The 13,862-nt window shown below is 34.5% G+C and overlaps 1 protein-coding gene across 1 annotated transcript in view; it reads left to right on the forward strand.

Annotated features, from left to right (window-relative positions):
* Window positions 1–5,556, forward strand: part of LOC137395011 (phosphatidylinositide phosphatase SAC2-like) — a 30,700-nt gene extending 25,144 nt beyond the window's left edge. The window contains exon 19 of the mRNA XM_068081795.1: window positions 3,717–5,556. Coding sequence (XP_067937896.1) covers window positions 3,717–4,264 — 548 coding nt within the window. The 3' untranslated portion in view covers window positions 4,265–5,556. The remainder of the gene's footprint in view (window positions 1–3,716) is intronic.
* Window positions 5,557–13,862: the final 8,306 nt, after the last annotated feature.

The following is a 13,862-nucleotide window of genomic DNA, read 5'->3' on the forward strand; positions in this document are numbered from 1 at the left end:
GACTATAGCTATATAACACTTGACTATAGCTATGTAACACATGACTATAGCTATGTAACACATGACTAGAGCTATGTAACACATGACTAGAGCTATGTAACACATGACTAGAGCTATGTAACACATGACTATAGCTATGTAACACATGACTATAGCTATGTTAATTTGAAGCAACTATTAAGCGTAATTTTAAAGGTTTACTTGCAGAAAAATTCACATTACAGTTATTTGGTATTAAAAGGTTCACCATGTCTTACTCTGGTGTGTTGTAGGTGCAAAATATGTGGAAATGTGATTACAAGCTCCTAAAAGTTCAAAATGACCAACAGTTAATCGCAGCCATCACAAAAACGTCGTAGTTTGGAATTTCTTTATTTCAATGACATACTCAAAAATTGTGGTTATTGTTTTGGCACATGATGTTATCACGTGAAATATAAGGCCAATAAAAGGCTCAATATAAAACGTCTCGTAGCACTAGTATATGACAAACATTTCGGGTTCTACCGGAAAGCACATATCAAATATAGATACTCGCTACTTTACAGTTTCGTTTCAGCCTGGTCTAATCATCTAGTCGTAATCTGATCATGTGACCCATACTTCCTGCCAAATGGCGCGAATAATTTTTGCAGCATTTTTCGACTATCACAGGTGACCAACAGGCTCCTCATGTTTGTCAGAGGATGATATGCACTCCTTCGAGCTAAGGTTAAAAAAATTAAACGAATTTTTACGGTAGGTTTTAAGATATCATTGCTCAAAGTGACAGCATTACAATGATGATGAAATAGACGCGTAAGGACAATAGACATAGTTTTACTGAATGCGCGAAGTATATTTGTGAAAATATTTCGACGAATGAGGTTGCGTGAAAGTGTAAACAGAAACCATCGTGTTCAACTACGTCCCATTTGAGCCGTTTTGGGAAGGGATTCCAATCTACGACGTTTTTGTGATGGCTGCAATTAACTGTTCGTTTTTGAGCTTTTAAGAGCTTGTAATCCCATTTCCACATATTTTGCACCTACAACACAGCAGAGTAAGACATGGTGAATCTTCTGATACCAAATAACTGTAATGTGATTTTGTTGCAAGTAAACCTTTAACATTTCTCTAGTGGTTAGGTGTATAAAGAGAAAGGAGAAAGCTTGTGTTTTCTATTGCAGTAAAAAGGGGGTATTGTAAAGGTACTTACTATGTATCTCAAATGCTTGTATAGTTGTGCTTTATTAAATTGCTTTCCTTAAAAACTCTTTGTTTGCAAAATATTTAATCAGGTGATTTGATTTCGCACACTTCTGTAGTTACTTTTCTAAGGCACAGCCTCTAATTCAGTACTCTAATTGACCATGTATGAATTTGTAATTATAATTGAGTGCTACTTTTTATTAAATTAATTATAGAGCTATTCATGAGTATAACCAGCCAATCACGTGGTGAGTAGCTGGGATATCATTTTTATTTGCAAGTGTTTGTACATGTAGTTGCTGCACCTCTTTCTATTAAGAATTGTAGAGTTTTGAACCTCTATCTCATAGCTTCTTTCATATTTATTTTGCAGATTTGCACATTATATTCACGTATATCACATTATACACATTATATTCATGTATATCACATTATACACATTATATTCATGTATATCACATTATACACATTATATTCACGTATATCACATTATACACCTTATATTCATGTATATCACATTATACACATATTCATGTATATCACATTATACACATTATATTCATGTTTATCACATTATACACATTATATTCACGTCTATCACATTATATTCATGTATATCACATTATACACATTATATTCATGTATATCACATTATACACATTATATTCATGTTTATCACATTATACACATTATATTCACGTCTATCACATTATACACATTATATTCACGTATATCACATTATACACATTATATTTACGTATATCACATTATACACATTATATTCACGTCTATCACATTATACACATTATATTCATGTATATTACATTATACACATTATATTCATGTATATCACATTATACACATTATATTCATGTATATTACATTATACACATTATATTCATGTATATCACATTATACACATTATATTCACGTCTATTACATTATACACATTATATTCATGTATGTCACATTATACACATTATATTCATGTATATCACATTATACACATTATATTCACGTGTATCACATTATACACATTATATTCACGTATATCACATTATACACATTATATTCACGTCTATCACATTTTACACATTATATTCATGTATATCACATTATACACATTATATTCATGTATATCACATTACACACATTATATTCATGTATATTACATTATACACATTATATTCTTGTATATCACATTATACACATTATATTCACGTCTATTACATTATACACATTATATTCATGTATATCACATTATACACATTATATTCATGTATATCACATTATACACATTATATTCACGTGTATCACATTATACACATTATATTCACGTATATCACATTATACACATTATATTCACGTCTATCACATTTTACACATTATATTCATGTATATCACATTATACACATTATATTCATGTTTATCAAATTATACACATTATATTCACGTCTATCACATTATACACATTATATTCACGTATATCACATTATACACATTATATTCACGTATATCACATTATACACATTATATTCACGTCTATCACATTATACATATTATATTCACGTATATCACATTATACACATTATATTCACGTCTATCACATTATACACATATTCATGTATATCACATTATACACATGGTATTCATGTCTATCACATTATATTCATGTCTATCACATTATACACATTATATTCATGTATATCACATTATACACATTATATTCACGTATATCACATTATACACATTATATTCACGTGTATCACATTATACACATGGTATTCACGTCTATCACATTAGACACATTATATTCACGTATATTGCATTATACACTTTATATTCATTTATATTACATTATACACATTATATTCATTTATATTACATTATACGCATTATATTTTCTATTATTATATTGCACTGGCCACTTCAAGCTCTTCAATCCACTTACTACAATCTACATAGATGTCTTTGACTGATTTACATTAGCCAATGGTGCGGGGCTGATTGAGGTACAATGTACATGTGTAGTCTAGGTTAGCGTGGCAGGGCTAACCTATGCTGCCGATATAGCAGTTGGCAGCATATTAAAATACATTCAACTGAACAGTCTCATCATCTTTCTGTTGGCCATATGGGAATTTGCCAATTTTCAAATTCCTGTCAGTTTAATTTCAGGAATTAACTCATTCTAAAATGTTGTTCTCAATTGGCATAATTGACTTACAATTTCTTTTATGCTTTTCGCTTTGTTTAATAATTGTTTTTATAATATACGAAGTATATGGCGATCGTAACAAAGAAAACGCCTAGCTTCAAGTTTAGTCAAGGTTTTTAATCCCTTATCATGCAGCTTCAAGTTTAGTCAAGGTTTTTAATCATAGCCTTATCGTGCAGCTTCAAGTTTAGTCAAGGTTTTTAATCATAGCCTTATCATGCAGCTTCAAGTTTAGTCAAGGTTTTTAATCATAGCCTTATCATGCAGCTTCAAGTTTAGTCAAGGTTTTTAATCCCTTATCATGCAGAAGGAGACGTATTTGACGAAGAGACGTGTATAGATGAAGCATCAGATCACAACATGGTTACAGTAGACAGTTTACTCTCTACCGAGGACATTCATGCACCTGCCAAGACTATGACTGTCGGCTCACTGCCCGACCTTAGCATCAGTGAAGTACCCTTAGTCGCTGACTCTACAATGCTGTCGGTTAAGACTCCTGAAGACTTGAGACACTCGGCACCGCAAATCTGGTTTGGAGAAGAAAATAGTCTTCAAACCGGTCGTCAAGACTTTCCCAGTCAAGTGCACCACCCGACTGCACCTAACTTGCAAGAACTTACCGTACAAGAACATGATGGAAAAGTTCGAACGTTTAACAAGCCAGGCATAGACCGATCAGCCCTCTCTCGTATACGTCATGGATTGAATCAAGTATCTCAACTAATCTCCAACCCAAATTCATCGCCACAGACGAGGCGGCGGCAGCAGGCTCTCGAGGCGAAGCTGCTGGCCAATATACAAGAGTCAGTACTTAGGTTCAGTAATCTTGACATGAAGATTCTTATTCTCTAGCAGCCCATGCATGTCCAGTCAAGTTATCATTCACACCTACTGCTCACATGCCATACCTTTATTTGAAATTCATTGCGTTTGATAATCAAGGAACCTTCTAGACTTTACCGTAGGCTAGTTACGAAACGAAGAACTATTTTTTCTGCCTCCAAGTGTCTCAATAGTGGTGCATCCCGCAAGGCGAAGATGAGGGGAAATTGTGCTAAAACTATTTTCCTGCTCAGTGTTATACTTTTAAGAAATATGATTTCTAGTCTAGTCACAGTTTTTGATGAATATCTTGTGCTATACAGTGCTCAACACTGTTATGTAGGAGTTTTCTTCACATGTTTTTTTTTGTAGATTTTCTATACATCTTTATGCATATTCTAGTGTATACACATAAAATGCAGAGGTAGCAAAAAGGGCTACATATAACAAAAATATCAGTCTTCTATTTTAATCTAATAATATATAATAAAGATACATTATTTATTAGGTTTATTAATGTAACAAATTATCTCCAAATTCTTCAGCCCAAATGCTATGAAACGCTTACAAATAAAATAGAGATTTACACAAAAAAGTCAAATGTTAACTCTAAGCTTATCCTCATGTTTCTTTGTCTTTTTCAATGCATAAACATAGAATTATGGGAAGTTTTATACTAACAGGGTCACTCTTATTGACCGATTCGCCTAATAAATTTTGGTAAGGCTCCGTAACTGCTTACAAGTTATATTCAAAATATATTCATAATTTTCCTTTTATATAAAGTGACTCAAAGTTAGCCGAGTCTGTCGGTCCTGCATTATGCTCCTAATGATTGTTTAAGCGGTTGCTGTATTTCTAATGTTGCCAAAACCTAGCTGCGCAGCAGTTTCAAGTGTGAATTGTCAGTTTTAATGGTGAGTGGTCTTCTGATTGTACATAATAGAATATTTTAGGTAAAAATGTCATTAGTCGGGAGTTCAACATTTACTAACCTATAAAAGCAACACTAGCAATAAAACCATTATAAAGCTTAATTATACTTAATTATAAAGCTTAATTATTCAGTTATCTTTCAAGGAAACTAAAAGGCAATTGTGTATTCTTATGTGTATTGTGTATTACCATTGTGTATTGTGTGTTCTGATTATTACATGGTGTATTCTTATGTGTATCACATTGTGCATTGTGTATTCTTATGTGTATCGTGTATTACATTGTGCGTTGTATACTTTTATTGTGAATTCGTATTATACGCTGTCGTGACAGGTTGACACGAAGCTGTTAAAAAAATTTTCTTTGAACTCGTGGCTTGATTGAGCATGCCTAAAAGGTTATCAGTTGAGAAATACTAACTCCTCAAATGTTGTTTGCTGGTCAAGTTAGGCAACCAACTGCAACATGGGTTCATATCAACACCAAATATTATTCAAAATGTATCAATATTTATAAACTGAGTTACAAACTTTTGTACATTACAGTTATACATGTACCATGTGTTATACATATCATATGCATATGTGTACGCACAGAGTCGTGAGTAAATTACACGCATTAGACTTGTGTAATGCAATTAGAACAACACAACAGTTGTGTTGTTATATCCACAAACATTCACATATATGTGCACATTTGTGGATATAACAACACAACAATTGTGTTTTTATATCCACAAACATTCACACATATGTGCACGTTTGTGGATATAACAACACAACAATTGTGTTGTTATATCCACAAACATTCACATATATGTGCACGTTTGTAGATATAACAACACAACAATTGTGTTGTTATATCCACAAACATTCACATATATGTGCATGTTTGTGAATCCCACACTACTCAAGTGTCAAAGACATTGATATTTTATTATCCAGAGTTCGTAATACATGATAACGAAACACAAAGAATATGTACAAAATACCAACAAGTACATGTTAAAGGTAAGTCCTTTGTAAGCATCCTATGCGCATATAGTATGTAGCTTGTGTGCAACACACTCAAAGGTAAATGAGATTCCACCCTCCACTGAATTGTAAAAGCAAAAGATTCGCAAGTTCTGCCCTTTTATTATCTTTTCCGTCTGTAAATGTTGCAATACATTGCATTTGCATATAGAGAAAATTATATATAACTAGATCACTTTCACACAGATGACTTCCACACAGCTTGAGTAGTTTATATGTATATATAAATATATCTATAACTACATATATCTATAAATATATATATAACCCCTGGTTACTCAGCCTATTTGATGTACAAGTTTTCTGAGGTAAATTTGTGGCTTTCTATTTGTATAAAATATAACCACTTACTGTAAATCAGAAGGGATGACAAACTAATCACAGACAGACTAGTGACTATCTATTTGGTATGTTTATATGATAAGTTTAATACTCGTTTTATATATATATACATACGTATATTTATATAGGTACTATATATAGTACTATAGCACTATATACATCTATAGTGCTATAGTACATCTCCACCTTGCGAGATGCAAGGCAAGTACTATAAGTATATATATAAGTATATATAAATATATACTTATATATATATATACGTGTAAGTATATATATATATATACGTATATAGTAGGTATATGCATATATACCTATATATATACATATATATATAGGTATATATATATATGCATGTAAGTATATGGACATACAATGTAGGCCTATATATGTCAATCAATAAAAATGGCAGACCTCAATCAAAAGTTCATAAGAGTGATTTTATAAAAACAAAATTTACATTATAAAAAAGGTTGTGATCACGGAACGGTTTTTCAGTTTAGCTTATATTTTGTGAAAAAATTTTTGTTTATTTATTGCATCACAAGAAATAATCTTTTCATGCTGCCATCCATTTGAACAAATTGGTATCTGAAGACTGAGATCAGTAGTCACGCCAATTTCCACCAATTCTGCAAAGAAGCTTATCGCATACGACATAAAGATTATGCTAGTGCCTGCAGACATATCTTCGTTTATACATGTACATAATTACGCATAATGTTGTACTATTTATGTATGTAATTATACAAGCAATATGACTTCATAGAGCCCATTATCGACAGGTGTCTACCTCATCAAATATGTTCGTTCACATATCACTATCTTATGATACAAAGTTTACAAGTCGACAATTGCGTTGAGTCAATAAAGACTACTTACATTTCATAGAAGGCAGAGCCCATTGACTCGACTGCCGGCAACACTTGGTTTCTATTGGTGAGTTTATAGCTGTTAGCGAGCAATTATTTCTCAAGACATTTGGTAAAAGATAAGAGGTGTGAAAAGCAGCTGTGAATCTAGATTAATGTGTCAGTGTGTTTACTCATGTCGATAGCGAGCCTGGTCATACGTTTGATATAGAGAGCTAGCGGATGGAGATACAATTTGTCACATGTCGTATATTATCTTTACATCGCCCGCTGTCACAAGCAGAAAAAACTGAAAATTTATTGTAGCCTACATCCATTTGCGAATCATTTTTGATATGCTAATAGAATCATCAATGATGTAAATTTTTGAAATAAAACCACTTTAGAGATCATTTTGTACAAATTGTATGTAACTTTAATTTGAGAAGTGGCTTGGGCAGTTCAGGATTATTATAACCAGTTAATGTTGCTAGCCAACTTACAATATTAAGGAAGTTGCAACGATGAAGTGTTGCCCGGGGCCTAATGGTATTGATACCGCACTGGCAGCTGTGAAAGGATGGAGAGCTTGGCTAATCGCACACTTTATACATAATTAGACGTGTTATCCAGTATCAACATCGGAGATACAAAATATATTGCAACTAATTACAATCATTAGCTAATTGCTTTATTATTTTTTACACAGATTACTGCTAAGCAGATATCTCTAATTCCAGACCATATGTAACGCTGCCAGTCCGTAATGATAATTACATGCAGCTGTTGAGGAGGGCAGACTGCATCTACTCACCATTTGCATGGTCATATTTGTTTACCTCTCTAGGTCAAAGTGTTTGATACAAATTAGTTTTATATTCCAACCTATTTAGCTTTTGCCCTGCATCTGCTCTTTCCAAGCCAGCCAGAACATGATGGCCGTGTCTATAGATATGTTTGTAGTTTATAAATTCCTGGTGTCAAATAGCACTATCCACTCAATTAAGAGGCGAACATTATAAATACACTTCTTCACATGGAGCATGGCTGTAGCTACAGACCTGCCAACTGCTTTACGAGATTTACCGTGCCTATATTTGATAGGTTTACTTAACTTTATTGAAACGCGCCCATCTCTTTAATAATAAACCGAAAGTTTAGCGCGTCAAACACTGAAGCAGGAAAATAACTCTATACAATCAGAACACGAATGTAAATGTTTGTTGTGAGTGCAAAGGTCATATCTCGGCACTTGTTACATTGGAACTTGTTGCTTTGCAACGGATAAAATGGAAGTTGGGCATAACAGTAAAGTAATTTTATAAACTGGTAATGAGGCACGGCTAAAACTGAAATGTAAGCAGTTGAAATTACTCTGATTAAAAAGCTGTCTAAATGGTCATAATTTAAATAGTTCAATTTAAGCACATTACTGACAATCTTAGAGTTCTGGTCTTGTGATCAGTGGGTTGCTAGCACAAGTCTTATGAAAAATTAATCGTAAAATCAGCAAACAAAAAGAACAACTCATCTAAAACTGTTGCCAAGCTGGCTCAAGCAATTGTCTTGTTATAAAAACAGAAAGCGCCTTACTTTGTGCCAAACAGAGAACAAACAGGTTTCTTATTGGCTTTCCCATTACTCTCGATAAAAAGCAAAGGTCTGGAATGGAGGCATGAGAAAGCACTAATAGTTTTATTGAATAAGCTACTAAAGGCAAGCATTTGATCATTTGAATTTTACCAAAATTGAGCATTGCACCTCTGTCTCCGTTCAAAATGTACCAAGTTGGTAGAATAAGTCAACTCCTACCAAATATTTTATCTAATTTAAACCTTTTCCAAAATATTAAAACTACATCATGCAGCACTGATGGTGTTAATTAAAAAACTATTACAAAACAAACAGACTGACATAGCTTTTATTTGTCAATGTGAGTCACTGATTTTGCGCAAAGTTAACATTAGCGGCTTTGTTTGCATATTTTAGCTTGCTAGGTAACAAACTGTAGTCTAGCTCTGTACATATATTACAGTCCAAGTTATTGACTTGTGCAAAAAACATTCAAACCTTGATTTGTTTTATCATCCACTATCTTCCCACCAACATGTAGATGATGACAACAATGACAAGATTTGGAGTCACCCACTCATGCTTGTAACCTTTGTTGCTCATTCTTCAAAATTAGTTACGGTGATGAAGAACCAATATGATTAAAAAATTATTAATTAATGCAGATCTGAGTATGTGGACAGTGATTTATAACCAGAACTGTTGAAATGGTTTGCCGTTATCACAATGCATACGATGTCTAGTCATTGAAGACTGCCAAACTGGCTTATCTCTGCTTGCAGGAGTGAGTCATATGGCCTGTCTGCATAAGCAATTATAGGATAGAACACCAAGCTACGCTGAATTAATTGGGTATGGCGAGGCAAGGGAGTCTGTGCATGCAGCATTACACTATCACTTTACAAAAGGCACAAGGAAGACCATTTTGTTAAACTCGAGTTATATTATTTCATCACATTTCCGTCTGCCATGAGTACATTTACAATCGATGCAATTTTAGGAGAGGATATTACGAAAACACCAAAGCAATCACAAACAGCTACAGCTCCATTGGCACCGTATCCACTTCTGCCACAGCTACCGTACTCAACTCTTCCAGCAATTCCTCAGGACTCTTTATTTTCTCTGCAAATGCTTGAAAATTATCAGCGACAACAAGCCATTATTCAACGACTGTATCAGCAAAGATTTTTCAATAGTTTTGAAAAGAATTTGCGTCAGCAGTGCCAGACAGAGCAGAAAGACTCGGTGAGGAATAGTAACTCACCAGCCTCAGACAACGACAGCTACGGTATGTTTTTTTTATTGGACTTATTTGACTTATAGAGACCATTCCTCATACATGTCTGCAGAGCGTATGTGTTGAGCGTGTGTACAATTCGCATAATTTTAAAATTTCATGACTTATGACATACTCAGGCTTTCTGCTTTTTAAATAAAATGTTTCATTTGTCTGAGAGTAGTCAGTACTGTGGCATAAAGAAATTTTCATGAAGTAACAACCATCAGCCGCTAAATTGCATTTAGATATTTTATAACTTTATAAATTTTGATCTTGAATAAATGGAAGCGAAATGAAAGGTGTACCTATTAAAAATTTGTTTATAATTTAAAATAAACCTATTTAATTGATGAATATAGAAAGCTTAAAGCTGCTAGTAAAGCTATACTAAAAGCTAAGTGATCCAAACTCTCAGAAGTCATCTCCAAAATTTTCAATTGTTAATTTTTCAAATCAACAAATAATTAGTGTAGTTTCTATGAGCTAAAACTTTGCAACTTTAGCCTAAGTACCATAAGGATTTGCACTAAAGGGACTTGATAACTCTAAAGCATGTTATATTCGCCTCTATTTCATTCCAAGTGAAAATGTTGAGCTCAATGTTTCTCAGCGTAATGACTCAAGCTATTTATTTTTTGAACAGATGATTCACTGCAACAGGAAGAGCTCAATGTAGTAGATGAGAAAAAGGATACACAGCAAGTCAAGCATTCAGCAAATATGAGGCCAAGACGTCGACGGACAGCTTTTACTAGTGAGCAGTTGCTTGAATTGGAAAGACAATTCCACAGCAGACGATATCTGTCCTTGAGCGAACGCTCAAACATAGCTAAGCATCTCTGTCTTAGCGAAATACAAATAAAAATATGGTTTCAGAATCGCAGAGCCAAATGGAAACGAGGCAAAATTGCGAACAATGACCCATATTCCGAAGACAATCGCGTTATGATGCCACTTTTAGCACCTCGACATAACGGGTGCCTTCAACTTGGATAGAAAAACTTGCCTTAATGTTTTTTTGTATGGTGCTGCAACCATTATACATCAGATGCAATATGTCTAGATTTAGAAAATATGGTGCTATTTATGAATAAATTGATGAAAATTAATTAAAGTAAATAGAAGCAACGTCTTTCATATTTATCCAGTAAAATATATTAGCTTTGAAGAATGCATACGTACAAAACATGTTTCTTTGATTCGTAACTAATGTAATTTGATCAAATATTTCTTAATTGCCCCAACAGGCACGCTGGGAATATTATGGTCAGCACCTGTACAGATAGCCAGTTGCAATAGAGTATCAAATTTTTAATACGAGTGTCAACAACTTGAGTTTACAAACATACAGTATATGAAGAAAAAAAAAGATTGTTTAGCTTTCAATTACAGTCAAAGAAATCTACACGGTTGAAAGAGCTTCAAATATGAAATTTACATGTAGATATTTGGCATTGTACATTGTAAAAACTGGTGAAAAGTTATTTGAAGCATGCTGACTCATGAGTGCTACTATACATTGTAGTACAAGTACCTGTTCATGTACGCTGTTGTACGACTACTGCTCTAGTAGATTCCCTAAGTACCTGTAAACTCACATTGATTCATTTATATGACTGTCGACAGGAGAGCGAGAACCTGCTCACCGGCGTTGATGCGCAAATATCAGCGTGAGCAGCGGTACAGGTATCTGCAAAATCAGTTCAATGCATTGGTAGATGTACCCGCTGACTCCCGCCAATGCATAAATACTACTGTTCATATGAACGTGCCAACACACCTATGTAGCTGTTGTCAGTCCATGCCAGCGGCTAAGTGAGTTGGCACCCTCAAGCACACACCAATATTTAGGTCCATATAGGTGTATAAGTTCCAGCCTGTTCATATTAAGTTGCAAATGCGTTACACGGTGTAGCCTTAGTACTATATGTTCAAATGCGTACTGTGTAGCGTTAATACTAATCTATGTGGTCAAATGAGCTTTGTGCTTGTTTGATTGATGCTAAAAACTCGGCCTAAACATCTGACCTCGAAACATTTTATATATCAGTAGTATTATTGCCGTACCCCATGTAGTCACTTTGGGTCAGACAATTTCAATCAAGCCAGAAACCAACTGATAAGCAAGGTTGTGACCAGTATGAAAAAGCCATACCTGCGCATTGATAAGTACTCACTGATGTCCAGACGCAAAATGTAATACAGCAACAGTAAATCTTTGCCTGGATATCCATGCAGTTGCATTAGCAGTGCGGTAGCAGTGGTAAGCGCGTCACAGCCATGTAGTATGCAGCAAAATTGCATTGCATACATTTAGTACTGCGCAGTATGCGGTATATTTGCAGTACAACTATTTTCTAATGTGCAATAAGCAGTGTTGGTGCAGTGGCAGTATTAGCTATTGCACGATGTGCACTGCTGAATACAGTGGAAGTATTGCTAGTGTGCATTTGTAGTGCTAGATACAGTAAGAACTTTTGCATTACACCATACATATATGCACAACAGTTTATTGTGAAAACTTATCACAGAATTAAGTATTGAGTTGACTTTGATACAACCACAACACAAATACAAAATGTGAATGCTACGCAAACTTAGTATGAATGAACAAACAAACTCATCGCAATGATCATGTTTATATGTTAAAATGAGGGCCGATGTGTGGGCCTCCGTTATGTGTTTGCTTAGTATTAGCTCTCATGTGAGCACACAGCATATTCAACTCGGACTAGGATGTCCCAGACAGATGAGGAGAATTACAGTAGATTTCTCTAACATCAAACAATAGGAACAGACTCATTCTGCTTAGACCAGACATAAACGATTAGATTTGTCAATGGTAATTACTGGAGGCAACTCAAGCTGAAGCTGTGTATGTAATTCAACATTCAAACACCATCGACTATGGTGGGAACATTGGGCGGTAACAGTAAAATCGCAGCACAGGTTTTTGGAAAGAGAACAGTGTGTGTTGATAACTTGATGTATAGTCTGAACATCAAGCAAATGCGCAGTTGCAGTACACATGTAGTTTCAAGGTTTGAAGAATGCACTATCGCGGTCTGCTGGGTTGCTGGGTTTCAAATAATGCCTCGTGGAATAAAATGAGCAGTAGATCAGTGTACAATTTTTGTTAGGAGTTGTAGTAGCGGCAAATGTCTACTGCACATGAAAAAGTTGTAGTGCTCTGCAAAATTGCTGCCATCTGCATTGCTATGGATGATGCAATGCAGTTTTGATGCATCACAACCCTGCTGATAAGTGCCGTGAATCTGTTACTTGTCTGGTTATAATAGCATACATATTTAATTCTGTCACAATGAAAGTTGTCACAGACTTTGTTAAAACTTGCTGACTGTCAGCCAATTATAAACCGTGTGTTGATTGTGGACTGCATGTCAAAAGTAGACTGTGCATTGATTGAGGACTGTAGGTCAATTGAGGACTGCGTCAATTGTGGACTGTCTGTCAATTTATGGTTGTCTGTCGATTGTGGTGTGTTGATAGTGAATTGTGTGTCGATAGTAAACTGGGTATCGATTGGAGATGGGGTCAATTGTCGATCGCGCCAATTATTGACATTGTACTTCCTGTAGACTGATACCAACAAT

The sequence above is a fragment of the Watersipora subatra genome, chromosome 1 (assembly GCF_963576615.1).
Source record: "Watersipora subatra chromosome 1, tzWatSuba1.1, whole genome shotgun sequence".
Classification (NCBI taxonomy): domain Eukaryota; kingdom Metazoa; phylum Bryozoa; class Gymnolaemata; order Cheilostomatida; family Watersiporidae; genus Watersipora; species Watersipora subatra.